This window comes from Ylistrum balloti, unplaced genomic scaffold (assembly GCF_031769215.1).
Source record: "Ylistrum balloti isolate Yb309-2 unplaced genomic scaffold, AGI_CSIRO_Ybal_v1 Utg370444, whole genome shotgun sequence".
In the NCBI taxonomy this organism is placed as follows: Eukaryota; Metazoa; Mollusca; class Bivalvia; order Pectinida; family Pectinidae; genus Ylistrum; species Ylistrum balloti.
The window spans coordinates 110,893-131,083 of NW_026782296.1; the positions used below are offsets into that span (position 1 = coordinate 110,893).

At 34.0% G+C, this 20,191-nt stretch overlaps 1 protein-coding gene across 1 annotated transcript in view; it reads left to right on the plus strand.

The window, feature by feature from the left end:
* LOC132554811 (neurogenic locus Notch protein-like) overlaps positions 1 to 20,191 on the plus strand; it is a 79,170-nt gene that overhangs the window by 9,338 nt on the left and 49,641 nt on the right. Inside the window, exons 2-5 of the mRNA XM_060219125.1 lie at positions 341 to 419; positions 16,587 to 16,720; positions 17,585 to 17,719; positions 18,925 to 19,129. Of these exons, the coding sequence (XP_060075108.1) occupies positions 341 to 419; positions 16,587 to 16,720; positions 17,585 to 17,719; positions 18,925 to 19,129 (553 nt within the window). The remainder of the gene's footprint in view (positions 1 to 340; positions 420 to 16,586; positions 16,721 to 17,584; positions 17,720 to 18,924; positions 19,130 to 20,191) is intronic.

Genomic DNA, 20,191 nt, shown 5'->3' on the forward strand with positions numbered 1-20,191 from the left:
CGTCCTTTATCCATTCTGGATGCATACAGTTCCTCATGGGATGCTGATAGTTAGGTGTTCATACTATAAAAATCAGAACTTTCCCCATGCTACATACATTACAAAGTTGAGGCCTATTGTTGTGACCCATTTGAAATTATATTCTATCTAATGGTAATAAATTGCAATTATCTCTTTTTTTCAAGTTAAAACCTGTGCCCTGTATATAATTGAAAACCTTAGATATTTTCATTGAATCATAAATTAAATTCTTTGTGAGAATTCACAAATCTTGATACATTTTCAACTAGTGTCACGAGATAATGCTTTGATTTTAACTTTGTGATCTTTCTTTCTGCAGCATTTCCGTCATGTGACCCCGACCCCTGTAGGAATGGTGCAGTGTGTACCACAGTTTACTATGGACAGTCCTTATGCAGGTAAGTGTTCCACACTGCTATAGATACATTAGGTGTTCTTGGAATAATTGTGTCTAACTATGTGTACATGGTAGTACAGTGTTCATATTGTTACAGGTGTCTATAGTGCAGTGATTTATCTACATTTTAAAATGCCCAGACATTTTCCACCAAAACACAAGAAAATAATGAGACATTTAAAAATTTTAACCGGACATATTAGAAATGTATGAATCATTTGTCCTGAGACTCGTAGGTAGATTAAAATATGGTAGTATCACAAAGGTAACCATGGTGTAAGCGGTATCTGATGGTGGTACAGAGGTTACCATGGTTTTACAGGTGTTGATAGTGTTACAAAGGTAACCATGGTGTTACAGGTATCTTATGGTGTAACAAAGGTAACCATGATGTTACAGGTATCTTATGGTGTAACAAAGGTAACCATGATGTTACAGGTATCTTATGGTGTAACAAAGGTAACCATGATGTTACAGGTATCTTATGGTGTCACAGAGGTAACCATGGTTAAACAGGTATCTTATGGTGTCACAGAGGTAACTATGGTGTTACAGGTATCTAATTGTGTCATAGAGCTAACCAGGATGTTGTCTATGGTGTTATAAGATGTCTATGGTATTACAGAGGTAACCATAGTGTTACAGGTGTCTGTGGTCTATGGAGGTATAAGATGTCTATGGTGTTACAGAGTTAACCATAGTGTTACAGGTATCTGTGGTCCATGGTATTAAAAAGTGTCTGTGATGTTAAACAAATTTCCATTTATTGCTCCAGGTTGTCCAGTATTGCCACATCTTATCTTCCTTGTTTATGTTAGGTTTTTCTCAGAATGTAGCATGCATCAGATGTAGCCTTCATACGAACTAACACAATAACTTCCGGCCTGATTCTTACACGAAATTCTCAACCCTGTCCAGTTGTTTCTTCCGTGTGAAAGCATCTACTGTTGATGCAATAATAGGAATATAACAGGGAATTTGTATAGAAAACAGAAAATGGTTGGGTGGAAATTAAAAGCCATTTGTGTACAAGTTCTCATGCATACAGAACTTAACTATCACTGGCATATACTACTCTTGTAAAGAAACAAAATACAGACAGTACTTCACCCCTAATATATAGAAGTATAATGTGAAGTCAACTTTCATGAAAAATCTGTCATGGGTCTTGATGATGCACAAGTCCTGTAACCAGAGCGTCTGTTCTGAACACAGTTTCCTTTATGTAAAAGGCATATGGAACAGATTATAAAACAATTTAGCTATGTAATATCTCTAACGCAGCTGTGAAGATCATGAAATTTGTCTGAAAGAACCCTGATTGTTTAGAGTTGATAAAATAAAGTCATGGAACATACTGATAGGCATAGATAAAAAAAAATATTGAAAAGAACCATAAGTATATGACAGCCTTATAACCCACTTGTAAGGGAAAATCTGGCTGTTTTATGTTTCTTGTTTGTTGAAAATTTGAAAACCAAAATATGTTATCATTTAAGAAACCAGATTACAAATTAAAACAAATATATTAAACAAATCTATTAACTTTATCTAATCTTTGTTTAGTGTAAAACTCGTCTATCAATTCAAGAGTCTAATCCTTTATTGTACCTCTGTTATTGGGAAGTTACTGCTTTGTTGTTAAATCACAGTGCCTAGTGTGGGGGCTTAGCTTTTAGCTACGATTCTGTAGATTTTCAGACTCGCTGTAATCACAAATGGCAGAATGACACTCAAACATTACAATTGCTCAAACAATTTTGTATGTAGCATGGCTAATCATGCAAACCTTGATAAATAATCACTGATTTTTTTTTTATTATTTATTTAAATGCCAAAGTCGTAAATAATTTTAAAGTGGACTGAACTAGCCCGATATATTTAGTTGGACATATATACTTAGCAAGTCATTGTTGTCGGTGCAGACGTCATGAGATCTACAATCTTAAAGATAGCCTTGAATGGCAATATAAATTGGAACAGACAATATTTATAGTAAGATTTTAACAATGATATAGGTTTGTGATAAGTGTGGTGCATTATAGTGCATATATGTGTACGGAATTATTGAGTAGGTCATATTCCTGACATAATCTTTAGACTGACCTGAACTTTGGAATGACTTAAACATACATTTGTAAGAATAAATTTTACATCACTAATGACTATTGTTGGAGTTAATGGTACGTTATATATATAATACAACTATTGTATAGTAACTTTACATGTCAGCTGGTATGTCACATTATCGTATCCATCATTCATAAAATAGTTCATAGAATTGTAAGTACTCTTAGGAAATTTTTTTTAGGTTTTATATCAAAAACAAAAGAATATTAATCACAGATTGATTTTAACACTCTGTCCACGTTGGATAATTACAGCAGTTTAAATTGATATATTAACGACGGAAATGGAATAGAAAAACAATATGATTGATGTTTCTTTTTTAACAATATACTTAAATTCTCAAAACTTCATTATTAAAGGTACCTGATAATGTGAATATTGCATAAATTTTTTGGAATGTTAAAATATTTTACATTTCATCTGAATGGTGATATTTTTCTATTTGTTAAATGGTTTCCATCGATATATATCAAAACACCTGTACTGAGTCTACATTAGCTTTCTAAAATTCTCTAAATTTTACACCACATGGCCCCATTAAGCCTACAGGTAAGACACTCTCAAAGTCCCTTGTCTTTCCACTTGTGGACTGTGACCAGCTGTACCTGGGGTAGTAGGATATGGTGTACTGAACGTGTGCGACCAGTCGTGACCCCACAGACAGGTGTTAGGTAGGGCCCCATACAATGATACCATCTGTCGGGTCTTCCATTGTTTGCCTGGTAGCTATAGGGACCTGTGTACAGGTATTGTAGATGGAAATGCCATGACACGAATAGGGGTTGCCACTTCACCCACCACACATGTCACATGACTTTTTATCCATCGCTATGCCTTTGTATGATCCCCAGATTGAATTTCTTTCCTTTATGAAAGAAAATTATCACGTACAAGGGTTTAGAAAAAAAATGAGGATTTTAATGTTACCTCCACTTTATTTGCTAGATAAAAGATTTTATCTTAACTATTCATAGTGATATTTTCATTAGGCAATATTTCTACTGACTTGCATTTTACTTTTAAATGTCTGAGGTTCTCTTAGAGGAATTTTATAAACCTGATATTTTATATATTCATGTATTTTTTCCATACTACAAATGCCTTTCTTTTCTTACATGGAAACATTTTAATGATATGTATATGTATGGAATGACCCCCCCCCCCCCAACACCACCACCCCCCTTTTTTTTCTCCTTTTTTGGGGGGCAGGAATTTAATAAAGCAAATGAAAATAAGTTGTACATCCTATATTTCCCAAAAGGTCAAGGAATGTTAATTTTTCTGGTGCAAGTCTGAAAGTTAGGAGCTCATATGACCCTTTTCTTATTGGTATTGCATATTTGGAATATTTCTGAAAACATGGAGGTGTTGAGGTATCAAATAAGAGAATGGGAAAGCCATAATTCCAATCTGTTCCCTGCAATAATTTTACATTTGGCAACTTCATTATGTCCCCATATCTTTTCTGAAAATATTGTCCTTTAACAAATGTTTCACTGGCTACCTTAGCTTCACTTCAAAAATCATAGTTCTGGTATAGATCTGCCGCGTAGTATGGCCAAAACGTCTGTATTTAAGATGCTGTTTTCTTTAGACAAATTATTGAGTTTAAAAGTCAGCAGCACCAAGAGTAGCTTACTTTTCCATTGCTATGGGAAAAATTGATTTATAGTTTCAGAATCTTGAAATATTGATAGTCCTTCATTGTTTTGTTGGTAGATTAATATTTCATATGTGTACTTATGTAGAAATTTCAAGTACAGGTTGCCTTAGTGGCTCCAGCTCAGTGGGAATTTCCTTTAGTTGAGCCGTAGATACTGAAGGGTCACTAGTTCGAACCCAGCGGTGACAGGCTACACTTGTATCATATGTAGTCTATGATATATACCTGTCATCTCAAGTCAATGTAACAAGCAGTTTGAAGTCTCTTCCTTTTCTACTTTACTGTACTGTTGTCTGTATTGCATATTTCAGCAAACAAGTAACAATTTCACCGAGATTACTAACACCTACTTAAACCCTGGTATTCCTTTCATTGGGAAATGTCTGAGTGATGATAGTAAGATGCTTCACTGAGAATGTAAATACTGTTGAAATATACATATTAAAGTGTGCAGGTATGAGTCACACAATCTTTGAAGCTATTTATATAGAAATAAAGAGAAGAATAAGTGGGTAAATAGTTCACTGTGTATGTAGCTTGTAAATGCAGATTAAAAGATACCACTTAAGCTTCTTCATATCATATGAATTTCATGTATTTTGATAGTTTTATAATAATGGTTTCTAAACTGCACACATTAAGTTTAAAGTATAGTACTTTAAAATAAGATTTAAACGTGATCATTTTATATATTGTCTTATTTCTTATCTATTTTACACTATTATGATTTATCATGTTACAGACTGCATTTCTGAAGCATTTCTTAAAATCAAGTTGAAATATATTAGATATTTAGACATGTAAGATTTCATATCCACATTGACATATACAGGTTACTTCACTTTATTTGGTATAGATTAAATGGACTGAAGAAAATGAATTTTGGAATATTTGAAGTTAAAGAGAGTCAGTATACTTCCTTGCTTTTAAATAATCACAACATGTGTGAATTCTAACTATCAAATATCAGCATCCGAAATTGGAATGTTTTTGAATTTGTGACTTTGAAACATCTATGTGTGTAATGTATTAGTTGATAGTTAAATTGCCACCTAAATGGGTTGTGTGACTGATGGGTACAGTCTGTCTAGTGTTGTGGTGGCAGTGTTAGATCTGCACCTCCTCGCCATGTCCTGCCCACCTGAACAGGTATGTCATTTACCTGGTCTATACCTTGCAGTCTATCTGCTGTGCTGGAGTTAGACAGAGGTTATAGATTTGGGACGTTAGTGTGACCCTTTTGTGTAAAGTGTATTGGTGCCAGCTTCCAGTTTAGATGTGTTTGACATGAAGTTATTTGATGGGATGAAGGTTGTTTATCAGAAACCCATACAACTACTAATAGCACTAAGGATGATTGTTTGAAATAGCATTGCCACTAACCCTATATTTGAGACATCTGGTAAAAAAATTGTACCTGTCGAAGGATTTGTTATAATGTAGATTTATGAGTGTTTGATGTGATAGATACTGCGTAATTACCTGTGTATTTACTAATTAACAGGTGTGTCTTGGATGTTGTACTACAATAGATTGGATGAATTGCACTAGTCACGCACAATTGATTACTTAATGTTTTGTGGAATCTGTTTTCTTATGAGAACTTGATGGTTATTGACGTGACAGTGGCATTAAAGAATTCTACATATTCCTTAAGATCTCTGCTGTACTGATTGACTTAAGGAATCGTCTGCAGATTCGATACAATGACGACTAATTTTTTTGTAGACATTTAGGCAGATCGGATCCAGTATTTGAGCTGTTAAATTTCTTTCTACTGTCAATTTGTTGTCCATTTTAAAACATTTCTTGTTTTGCTGTTTCCTGAATGTGCTGGATAGAAAGCCCCATTTCATACATTGATTTGCAAGTTTGCTAATTGGTAGAACAAAACAGATGAAATGTGACCATTTCATATTTTGTCATTTAAGATGGTTGAATCAGGGGTGTATGATACAGAATCATACGTCCCTGGTTGAATGAATTTTGCATACATCTGCCTAGATCATGTTTAATTGCCGGATTTACTGGGAAAGTGAAACCGTACAAATGTCCTGCATTTTTGAGATGGTCAAAAAGGTCAAAAGAAAACTAAACAGACATAACAATAGAATTGTCTTTTTTCATCATTATATTCTAATTGGTGAAATAAGAAATTTGTCTGAAGAGAAGTTAAAGGAAAAAACCAGATTATCAGACATTATAGAATTAATGAAGGCAGTTGTAGATACTAATGCAAGATTCCTTAAGTTCCTTAAGTTCATAAGTTCTTGTTCATGTGACATGAAGCGTGTGTTTGAACACATTTTGATGTATATTACATGTGATTCCAGTAAAAATAACATGCAAACCTATGATTGAGTATTGATAGACACTTCCAATAAAAATTCACTGAATTACTGAGTTCTATGTGTAATTGATAAGGTATTTATTTGAAATAGAAAAGAAAAGAAAAAAAGTGTGTAAAAAAAAAAAAGAAAAGATATCTATGTTTGGTGTACTGTCAAGGTTTGTCACAACACCTTGTGATAACCAAGTGTTTGGATTGCTTTGATAAAATGATTTACCTAAGAGATTGGACAATTAAATATCTCTACAGAACCACACAGTACGTCTAGTATGCCTCAATAATGGCTGCAGTTTGTTAACGGTTTTAACAATAATAGGAGAAATGTATAGTAGTCCCGCTTAACAATAATTCTATTGACTTTACCTATTAGAACGATTCTGTGAGCAGCTGTCGTCTTTACAATTGAAGGGTGGTAAGGATATTTTTCGTGTGCCAACATCATTAATTTCACTGTTGATTGTTAGATCAACGTGAAGCTCCTTAGAATACCATAATGACTGTACTGTACAGATATTGTGTGACTGGTTAAAAAGATTTTAATTTTAAATGTTTTTAGAACATAAATTCGCAATTGGAATTATTTATAAAGGAAAGATTTGTATTTGTAAAAACGTTAACATGTTAGATTTAATACTAGATCGTGTGTATTGATCAATTAATACAATAATTTTCTGTAGACAAAATAGAAGCAAAACAAATCTGATGCTGTAAATAGAAGTCCTGTAGACCTCTAATTTAGTGGGATTTAGAAAAATTTGGACTCAAAGCTTTTACCTCTAGATTTGCTTTTATAGGAATGTTTGGCAACACTTAGATGACTGAACATGGTTGACTGACCAAAACAACAACTGTCCAGGGGGGTTTACATTAGTTATATGATAAACTGTGGCTTTAATCAATCAGTATCAAGCTTTCAAGCTTTTCAAACTAATTATGTATTCAGTTTGTTTATGAATATCTTATTCTATATTTTGTTCTGTTGAATCTTGGAAGAATCTAGGTGTAAAATCACATGAAAATCCATATAAATCCAGAGGATTACATGATGTTAGAGGAGAGTTTTGTGATGAATTCAAAGCTTGCCAGGCTTTTTCGTTGTTAGTCTGGCCCTTATCAGACACATAGGTCAAAGGGCCTGAAGTTCCTTTACAATACTTGAGTGCGTTTTTATGGGAGATTGAGCCCCAGATTTGGGTCACTCTGGTGATCTGATTGGTAGAATATTGTTTGATGAGTGGCGGATTATCATCCCAGTCAATATTTACTTCTCCATGTTATCTCTGGAGCAGCACAGCAGTGGTCAGGTACAGAGATTGAGCTCAAATCAGGTATCTCATTTAGTTGATGTCCTCGTAGGTCTCCCTCCCCTATAACAAGCCAGAATCTCTGACCGGAGATCTAACGTCAAATTTGATGTTAAGTATTCTTATATTGTTAAGAACATGTTCAATAAAAACCTAAAATTGAGTTTTTTATTCTGTTTGAAAAACTTTGCATTAATTTAGAAGTCTTGATGTATTGTGCTGTTTCAGAATTCTAGTTGAAATATAAAACTACTATCACTACCACTGGTAGGAAAAAGCTATCTACGCCATATTCTATGAGATCTACATCATTAAGATACTTGGAGTACCACTGATATTGATATGGGTGTATACATATACCATTTTTTACAGCAATTAAGCTGAACAGTTGGGTCTTAACTTAGCTAAAATTTAGCACTGCTTGGAATAGCAAATACTTGGTCTATAGGCCAGTACTAGCAATGCTTTGGAGACCTTGGTCCTCACTAGCAATGCTTGAGATTGCTGGGTCCTCACTTGCAATGCTCTGGAGACCTTGGTCCTCACTAGCAATGATTGGGATTGCTGGGTCCTCACTTGCAATGCTTTGGAGACCTTGGTCCTCACTAGCAATGCTTGAGATTGCTGGGTCCTCACTTGCAATGCTTTGGAGACCTTGGTCCCTACTAGCAATGATTGGGATTGCTGGGTCCTCACTTGCAATGCTTTGGAGATCTTGGTCCTCACTAGCAATGCTTGAGATTGCTGGGTCCTCACTTGCAATGCTTTGGAGACCTTGGTCCTCACTAGCAATGATTGGGAGCCCTAGCTCAACTCTAGCATTATTTTAGTCTTAGGTCCACACCGATAATTCTTGGGAGTCTTTGGTCAAAAATAGCATGCAAAAAGTCTAAGGTCAAAAATAATGACACTTGGAAGTCCAGGGTCCACACTGCATGCATGGGAGTCCTAGGTCAAAACTAACAATGATTGGTAGCCTTAGCTCAACTCTAGCATTGTTTTGGCATCATCTCAACTCTATATTTTGTGGGTGTTATTTTTGTTACATCTACACAAATGTATTTTGCGATTGGACAATTACACTAATGTATTTTGTGACTTGACATTTACACTGATGTACTTTTCGAATGGTGATTGTTAGGAAATATTTCAGGAAAACACCATTTGATCTGTACATTTTTATTGGTAATATTATTATTTCATTTTAGTATTTTAAAAGTTCATTAGCAGCATTATTGCTATTATCACTTTAATCTAGTCCATTACTTAGTCACCAAATTGTAATGCATCATACTCATGAATAGGGTTTCAGGTTAAGTATCATTCTGTTCTATCTCGGTAATCATTAAGTTATGCTTAAGAGGCATAGGAATATTCAAAAGCTTATTTCCATTGAATGGAATTTATTCCTACACTTTAACTTTTGCTTTGTTATTCTGAGATCATATTCTTAACACCGAATCTGCTGAAAATATTAAACATGGATTTAAGTTTTGTAAGAGAAAACTTACTTTGCTGAAGTCATCACCAGACGTCTAATGAAAACATTTTCCACCAACCAGTAAAAGAACAGCATGTAGTAGAACGCCTTTTTGCAAAACTAAAGAACTGCATAAGTGAGTGAGTCAGTGGTTCTTGAATTCTTGATTCTTGAAGTTTTATGTTATTTATCGACAAAAATAAAACAGACAGATGCAGAAGCTAGAATTACTGCATAATCTAACTGACATGACAGGACAAGGTGACACCCAGAACTTCCAAATAACAAAAAACGACAATTTTTTAAAATTAATTTTGGGATGGTTTCACATGAAATATGAATCCTATATTGTTGGCTTATTTTACATATGTTCATTTGTTTCCTTTAATCATAGACAATGGTTGGCCATTGTTTACAAACACATATGTGTGATCTATAAATGGTTGTGTTGTAAACAAACCACAGGCATTCTGCCATCTTTTGTTTTTAGTACTCAGAGACTGCTGTAACTTACTATTTGTTTGTTTCTAGTCTGTGTAGAGAAAACATGTCTAACCTACTGCAACAGTATAACATGCAGTGTATGATTCATGCTGTTTGATGTGCCACATTCCATAGCCATATATATATCATGCTGAGATGACCCCCGAGATGGTATTTAATGTAAAGATGACCCCTATAATTGTAAAGGCATGTCCTCCATTGTTGAACTTGGATGATGAGGCACAGAAAATCCCCGAGGTCTAAAATGGTGCACCTGCAAAATTTACCTTTGGAATGGAGAAGAGCCATGTATAAAAAGGTGTAAATGACAATAAAATGTTGAAAAACTTGACTACCAAGTTGAAATGCACCTGTTCTACACTTTTTTGATGAATCGTAAAACTTAACAGATTGTATGGTTCATACACAATTTGACTGACAGCCAAAATTGTAAATGTTAGCACCACACATAAGGTATATATATGTATGAAATCTTTCCTAAAGGCATGGCAAACACTAGGATTTATTTTTTGTAGCATTCAAATTCAATTAAGTATTTCCTAACAAATATATTTTTTGTCAAGATAAGCCTGAAGGCCTTTGTGGTTCCTGACATTTTTTTTCTGTGGCGGTTCCCCTTGCAGAGGTATGGGGCGATGGTATCAGGCCTTGACGTGTGTGCGGTTTTGTAACGTTTCGTCACGGTCATTGTTTTACGGGTGGTGGTTGACCTGCCTGATGCTGGCAGGGTGTACTATCTAACTTCAGGTGTACAGGGTTTCAGCTTGACTGCATCTTTTGACCCACATTGATATCAATCATTTATCTTTTCCAATTTTAAACATTTTTTGTTTACACCTGTAATTTGGTACTTAGAACACCCAACTTGCTCATTTATATAATTTTGATAACTAAGAACGCTCAGTGCTTACGAGGAATTTCTGTACGTTGATTTTGAATCAAGAATAAGTGCCGCTGTATATAGCTTTCATGAACAACATTGACCTGTCAAGAATCACCTGTCAATAATGACATTTTAGTTAATAGAATGACGCATTTAGATATCTTTAAAAGCTTTTACAAAATTGAAATACTATCTTAATATTTATCTGTTTTTAATTGCTTGGTATTTTTTAAAGTTATAATGCAAACCAAAATGATGCAAGATACCAGACTAAAATGTAAAAAAGATATCACATGAATTTAGATAATAAATCTGTATCCATGTTTGTAAGGATTTTATTTTTAAAATTCTCACACATTAATCTGGTGACGGAAAATAGAAAAGTATTTGAGAAAATAAAATAAGCGCAATTGGATGGTCTCATAGATGACATAGAATATGGTAAATATTATTTTTTTCAATTATAACCAAAAATCTAAAAGGAGTAGTTCAAATTGTTGCAGGATAATCAAAAGTTTGAAAGATGGTTCTAATTGTTGCTGTATAATCAAATGTTTGAAGGAGTGGTTTAAGTTGCTGCAGAATAACTTAAGGTTTTAAGCATTGGGGTAAGCTGTTGGAGGTTAACCAAAGGTTTTTAGCATTGGTGTAAGCTGTTGCAAGTTAACCAAAAGTTTGAAGCAATGGTCCAAATTGTTGTAGTTTAACCAAGGGTTTGAAGCAATGGTCCAAATTGTTGTAGTTTAACCAAGGGTTTGAAGCAATGGTCCAAATTGTTGTAGTTTAACCAAGGGTTTGAAGCATACCTGGATTTTATGTTGTTGCAGACTAACCAAAGGTTTGAAACATTAGGTTAAGGTTTGAATGAAAAATGATGTATTTTTCATATGAATTATCATCCACAGTTTTCTGTATTTTCATTGTAGGTAATTCTTAGTGAAGTTATTCCAATCAGTAATATCAAACTTATCATTTCTTATTTCAATGATGGATAATGTAGGTAGGTATTTGTGGACCTGGCAAATAGTGGAGGTAGGGATTTGTGGACCTGGGGGGAAAATGAGGATAGGGAAGTAAGGTCCTGGAGAATAATGGAGGTAGGGATTTGAGGACCTGGGGGAATAATGGAGGTAGGGATTTGTGGACCCGGAAAAAAATGGAGGTAGGGATATATGGACTTGGAAAATAATGGAGATAGGGTTTTATGGACCTTGGGAATAAGGATGTTTTACCTGGGTGATAATTGAATTGGAAACTGTTTCTTTATGTGGACTGGGAAATGAAGGATTGATCATTCGAGTACATCATAAGCACTGTGTATAAATCATGGAGCATGTACATACATCATATTCATGTATGGCAGCCAACATATAGTAAAATGATAAAATCTGCTCCTCTAGACTCATAGTAGAGTTTCTGGGTCACACACTTGTGAGAGCACCTGTCGTTGAGATAACAAGGAAGACATCTGATTGGCTGATTCTTCTACACTGTAAATATACAGTTACTGACTACCTAAGGTTGTAGGTATCTTTAACGGTTATTGTCTGCTAAAATATCTCTATTAGAAATCAAAGTAAGAACTTCTTTGTTTAAAGCAAAACACAATATTTCATACATTTCATTTAATATGTAACTACTGTACATAGCAAAAGTATCACATATCATAACTATACTCTATCAAAAATTCAAAGCATCATAACGGTTTTAAAAATACAAACACACTGTATCATAAACAGAATGCATCATATGTACACTATATTTAAAATACATTATATTATAAGTACACTGTATCTAAAATACAATGTATAATAAATTTACTGTATTCAATGTAGTACTGCACTGTATAAGAGAACGCTGAATATGAAATATGTTTTATTATTATGTACACTCATACAAATGAAAGAAAATGTTGTGTTGTACATTATATACTTAATATTGTACACAATGTAAAACATAGGTATCTGTATTATCATTATAAGATTAAAATTTATGTTCAAAATATTGTCTATTAAAACTGTTTAAAACAGTATCAACACAGATTGTTAGTTATCTTTAAATAAAGGATTTTTGATAACTTTCTCATCTACTTGTCATATTTGTGGTAGTGTGATTTTTTTTGTTGTTGTTGTTAGAATCCAGTTACATACTGGATGTTTTGGTGCTAGATGGTGCATGTAACACTTGGTAATATAGTGACAGATAATTTGTACATGATACCTAGACTGCATGAATCTTGGAATAAATAATTCAAGGGTGTTGTCTACTTTCAATTAGTACTTATAGACATGCTATGTGTATACATGATGGAAATCTCCAGTAATATTGTATGAACATACAGTGTTACAGGGATTTGTCATTATGACAGTAGTAATATAGTGATATATACATACAGTGTTACAGGGATGTGTCATTATGACAGTAGGAATATAGTGATATATACATACAGTGTTACAGGGATGTGTTAATATGACACTAGTAATATAGTGATATATACATAGAGTATTACAGAGTTGTATCAATATGACAATATAGATATTTACATACATTATTACATGGATGTATCAATACTATAGTAATAATATAGCTATATAATGTTACATTATTGTGTCAATGTGGCAGTAGTAATATAGGGATATAACATACAGTGACTATGTAATAGGGATGTTTAATTGTATAATATGCACTTCATGTTTGACAGTATCAAATAAGGCATCAATCAAGAAACCAGTAGGCTGTGACAGAGTAAAATCAAAATTGGTTGAAAGAAACATTAAAATCTACATGGGGAGGTGCACTTGTCCCAAAATTCAATTGATTTTTTCCTTTTCAAATCTCAGGTGATCTCAAAGAATGTCATGTTTATCCACAATCACTTTTCTCTGAAAGAAGGTGATTTTGTTCAGATAATGCAGTACTTTTAATTCTTTACAAAAAATATTTTTAACATTGAAGCACACCTATCATGTGATTTAGTAACAGCGTTGTACACTTTGATGGGATAGATTATACAGGGGTACAGTTTAGTAAGACAACACCAGTATGTGGGGTATGTGTATGACTAGCGTTTCAATAACTTTACCAGGAAAAAAGTCTATGACAAGTTACTACATATGTGTATGTATAATAGGCAATGTGAAGTAAAGATGTCTTATAAGACATCGGTATCAGAGGTTACATCATAATATGTACAAAGCTTGAACTTGGCTGTGAGTGCATGCTGCCATTTGATCATGTTCCCTGTTCACAGAGTCAAACGTTCTTTTGACTTTGATGGATCTGCTTATATGTTAGTTGATATTTAAAACATTATCGGCATCACAATCTTGCCGCCATGTACAAGCTTAGGTAAGATAAGAGGAGGTATGGTGCACTAATCAGGAGGAGTGATGAGTGTGTGAGACCCTGTGTTGTCTGTAAATTAATCAGGGTGATATAACACACAGATACAGATCTACGTTTTTGTAGCGTAATTCCTATATAATATTCCGTATAATTGTACCACCACACAACGTCCTGCTCTCTCCCAATAACGCATACCATTTGTTATAAATCTAATAAGTGTTATCGCTTCATTTTAAAAGACCAATGGGTATCGTTTGTATATTTGGTACATAGTTCTGCTCCTTCTCAGAAGACTTGTGTGTATATATTTGATAACTCCACAAGGAACATTCACAGCAGATCTAAACACTTCACTTATTGATCAGCGTGATACACAATTGTATTTGTCAAATGATGTCTTCAGTGATGTGATAGTTGTTAATTAAGTACTTGAGTCTGACACTTGCTAAGTGAAAGCTTAAGTGTTAAGTAGAATATAAAGCAGACAGACTTTGATCCTATGAAGAGTGCATACTATTCCCATGCTTCTGACATCAAGTGGTCAAGCTGTGACCACTGGTCATCCATTTCTAACAGTACCTGTACATGATTCACTGATAAAGGTGTTAATTGAACAATAAGTTTACACATTACTGTATAAATAAGACTAGGGTAGGGTTGTATGATTGGACAGGTGAGACAAGTCCAGTCACACCTTTGAGGAGGACAACAGTGATCTGTTTGTTACTGACAAGAGAGTGTTGTTGATGGGAGGGGGACTGATATATTGTTACATAATGGCTTTTGTGTGAGGAGGGAGACAACTCCTCTAGGTTATTGATTGGACAGGTGAGACAGGACAGGTGAGGTTAAATCCAGCCACACCTTTATCTGTGATCTGTTAGTTACTGACAAGAGAGTGTTGTTGGTGGGAGGGGGACTGATATATTGTTATATAATGGCTTTTGTGTGATGAGGGAGATAACTCCTCTAGTTATAACATTACTCTTTCTGCTCTTTTCTGTTATAATTTGATAGATTTTACTGTCAGGTAAATAAAATGAAAACCTATAAAACATAAAATATTCTTTTAAATGATAAATGGAAAACTTTTTAATATCGGTGGAAGACAGTTGTGTACCTTTGGAGTTTGGGATTTACATTAGGTTCCACCAAGAAGAGTACCGAAATGTGGTGTGTCATGTTCTACCTATTATAGAACTTGTGTAATTATGCATGTTATAACAGAAGGAATGGAATTTGTATCAAAATCTCATGTGAAAAGTTCCTAAATATTATTTTCTTAATTCTGTGTTTCAGAATTTCTGCAACTTCAGAATTTTAATGTGTATACATAGCTCAATCACATGTAAGAACAACATCTGAGTCTTCTGATACATAAATGGTTGCTGTCCCCAATCTGTGTCTAAACCTAATTCTCATTTTATATAAACTGAACTATTCATTGATTGGAGATTTGATACACATTAAGTTTGCACTGTATAAGGTCATTGACGTGAGAGTAATCCCAAATACAGGGAAGGAATTCCAAAATCATTTTAAATAACTCTGCCAAAAAATATATGGGTACTTCCCCAATATCAAGAGGTTGCCGACTGCATGTCCTCCCATAACTCAAATATTCTGATCAATCATTAAGTCTAGTCAAGGCAATGTGAAGAAAGAACATGCAGATCTTTTATGTTCACTTGTTATATTTAGATATAGATATGTTTTAGATATAGCAACCTTCACCTTTTTGTATAAAAGTAGTCCTGCCAATTAGAAGCCTTGTACAGAAGGTCTTCTGATAAGACCAAGTGGTTTGTGGTGTTTGTGAGTGACCATGGTGTTTGAAGTGATCAAACTCTGGTTTTTGCCACTTGTGGTGGACACTACAAACTTTAGGGGATGGAGAGGGTACCTTAGGTCTACTTCTCTAGTGCCTCAATGCTCTCAACAAAATTCTCCAGATAGACTTAAGAAAGGTAAACACTACACTGCTATTTATCATATCTCTGGTGAAACACTAACAAGTATCTTACTGGGAGTCCCAAGTTTATGTATATAGAGGTGTCCCATCAAGGATATTTCACACAGACTTATTTCTGCCTTATAACCCTATAGTTGCAGGTGTCAGTATATATTGTTACAATTTTCTTTAAATTAAGATTTATATTGAACTGTTGTCATTTTATTGTTGTCAATGAATTGGTATGGCAAAAATTTAAGAACATAAGAGTTATTGATTCATAAATTAATTGATTTCATTTAAAACACATACTGAAAGCAGTGAGGAACATTAGAGAAAATCATTATCAATATTATTACATTTTATATTTGATGCATTTCAGTAGTGGAAGTTATTGTCAATTTTGTTACTGCTATTCAATGAGGAAAGGGAGATAACTCATTACTATAACACAGCAGATGATAAAAGAAAGATAACTCTTCCTGACTTATTTTATCCTGAAAGTTTATTGATTATTAGTTTAAGTATCAATTAACTGTACCATTATTTGTTTTACAGTTGTGGAGAACAGTTCATTGGTGAATACTGTCAACATGATAATCCTTGCTGGGGGTCCAATCTCTGTCTTAATAACGGAACTTGTATTGTCATCCAAGACAACAACTTTAGGCCTGAATGTAATTGTAAAATAGGTAAGTGTGCCATCATTTACAGATATTCCTATTTTACCTATAATTCAGATATTTTTCAACACATTTTTGAAAATCTGTTATTTGTTATATTCCATAAAATTCAGCCATATAGAATTGTGCTAAAGCTGCTTGTAAACTTTTTGATTCAAAAGTTTAAATGTTTTACTGTAAATCAATAGAATTATGAAATATGAAATTAATGATGAAGATGTTGAGATTTAAAATTTAAAACATTTTAAAACAGAATATGATAAGTAAATATTACATGATAAAGTAATTTACAGTAAGAATTATTAATAATATTTAAAGTAAAGTAGAGTGTGATCCGTGTTGAATTATGAAATATGGCTATTAACAGTTAAAATAAAGTAAGGTTTATGTAGAATATTAAGTTACATTGTAGAATAACATAAATTGCTATAGGAAATAATTTGATTTAAAGAATTTGTGATGATTTATAAGTATTACCAACCTAAAAGTGGCATTTATGACTCATATGTATGCCATCTGAATATGACAGTGACTGCCAATCATTTAATAGTTTTTGAGGTTTTTGTGGATGTTCACAGAATGAGCAACACTTCAGCATTCATGATGTGTATGGCAAGCTCTAATTTGTAAAATAGGTTTATATCACCAAATGGAAAGTTGAAGATTCCTTGTTAAAACCAGAGTTGATTATTTTACCAATGTCATGTTTTTGCCATTAAAGAGCAGGAAATAAATGTATGCTTTGTAACTCTTTCTCAATTAAAGTTTGCCAGATCAGTGTACGCCATGAAGTCTGAGAGCAAAAGAAAACATTAAACAGTACTTAACCAAGCATGATACTAGGAGTATTAATGTATTATCATTATATTGCAGGGTTTTCTGGATCTCTGTGTGAGTTTGAGGATCCAGAGAGTGCATGCTACAGTCATCCTTGTCAGAATGGTGGAACGTGTGAACTTGTCAACAGCCTTACAGAATTTGTGTGTCACTGTGTCATAGGAAATAGAGGTAGGCATCATTGTAGTAGTAACACTAGCAATAGAGGTAGGCATCATTGTAGTAGTAACACTAGCAATAGATTTAGGCATCATTGTTGTAGTAACACTAGCAATAGATTTAGGCATCATTGTTGTAGTAACACTAGCAATAGAGGTAGACATCATTGATGTAATAACACTAGCAATAGATTTAGGCATCATTGTTGTAGTAACACTAGCAATAGATTAAGGCATCATTGTATTATTATAACAGGTAATAGAGGATGGTAACATTGAAGTATTAACACCAGGAGTAGAGTTAGGCATCGCTGTAGTATTAACACAGGCAATAGAGGAAGGCATCGTTACAGTGTTACATAGGCAACACAGTCAAACACTTTTCAGCTTACAGTTCTTGATTTGGTTTTTATCAAATGTGTGTCAAGAGTTAAATATGGTATCATTGACGTGTTTACCATCTTCTAGACCATACAGACAAAGGGAGATAACTCTGACAAGCTTCGTGTAGTCAATACATGTGATTATTTTTTCTACTCCTTCGCATTTTAATTGGCTCTGTCAGTAAGTCACAGATAGCAACTGGTAAAAGTTAAATACTCGAATAATATAAAAATACTAAAACAACTGAACAGTACGATCTTGTTAACTGTTAAAGTAAATAGCAGATATGAAAATACATGCTCAGGGCCTTCTCTTGTATGTATCTCTTCTGTGTAGATAAGTCCTGTTAAAAGTCATCTTGGAACATATTTGCAAAATATTAATTTGTTTGTCAATGTTTTTGTTCAGTTATTGCACAGACTGCATTGACTGTCTCTTTATTCGATTTTTTTTTTTTTTATCAAAATGGTACAAGTATAAAGACCGTTTTTTAAACTTGAAATTTATAAAATTCTAGGTTATCTGAAAGATGTTGGTCTATATTATAGACTATGCTCATCATTTCAATCTTGTTTGATAATTTCACCATTTAAGATTTTTGGCATTTGTCTTTATACTTTTTAGTTTGTTTGATGTGATTTCCTTTTGGATCACCAGTTGACGGCCCAAGTGACCTTTTTTTATGTTGACGGGCTGTTAAGATTGCAATAATAATGATAATGATATTGAAATTGTAATGAAGAAAACTCAATTTTGTTGATATTCAACAGAAGTGGAGAAAGTATCAGCGGTATAGTGATAGATTGTATTTCATTTATGTTTCCTTTGTTACAGGGAAGTATTGTGAGTTAACAGATCACTGTGCATCACAGCCATGTCGCAATGGAGGGACATGCCATGCCCTTGAAGATGGCTACCGGTGCAATTGTCCGATTGGTTTTACTGGACCGGGGTGTCTTGTTGATATGGATGAGTGTGCCAAAAACCCAGGAATGTGTCTCCACGGTGGGAAATGTGACAACACTTACGGAGGATATAGGTACAGATCTTCTCTCCATCACATATATCAGTCACATGTTAGCATCTACAAAAAGTAGAACTGTACCCCAACATGAAATGTCACAACATCCTTATTACTCAGTGATTACATAATATCTGCCTTACACAAATAAAACACTGTCAATTATGTCTATGCTTAAAACGTGTTTATATCCTTCCCTGCTGAAGTTGCTGTTGTCATGTTTTGTTTGGTGGTGTCTGATCGCCTTTTAAAAGTAACTTTTGAGTGCCCCCCCACCCCCCACCCCCACCCACCCATGCATGGTCGTTATTTTCACAGGATCTTCACCATACTGTTTCCATAATTCAGTCTTGAAATAAACAAATAAACCTATTGCTACCCTACCCCAGCCATTATAAAAATACCACTTACAATTTTCATGTATTCATAATAGCAAGTATGTGTGTGTTTTAGTACTAAATCCACCACAAGTAGTGGTGGTATAAAAATTTTTCAGTTAACAGTAATGATTGAAAGTGAGGCGCATGAATAATGATATTAGATATTTCCCTGGTCAATAACCTGCCTTGCTTAGCTAAATACAGGCCATCCCTCTCTAGTTTTTTGTATTACATTTTCCTGATCCAATCACCATTTACAATTCACCAGCCTCTACAAACTAGAGGTTTTCTCTATAATGGATTGGGCCATCAGATTCATATTGAAATTTTACACAATCACTTTGGTCATATAACCCTTGGCATTGTTCCTTCCCCCTTGTAGGAAATTTATTTCGGGGTCAATCCTCCGACCTGTTCAAACCATAATGGAGCATTTAGTCACACTGAATTGATTTGTGGCCTGGGTAGAAAAATTTTTTTAAAGTACCTGTAATTATTTTGATATCTTGCTACACGGTCTCGCAGCTCTATAACTTTGCGTGACTGAAGGTGATTTGTAATAAATCAATACGCTCCCGATTCGATCAATACCCCTAACACTTCATCATATATATTGAAGTGTCAACCCAGGTAGAAGATTTGGGTAGTGTCCTACCCCTTTTGTATAATTTTTAAGTGTTTGTGACAACATTAGTTTAGG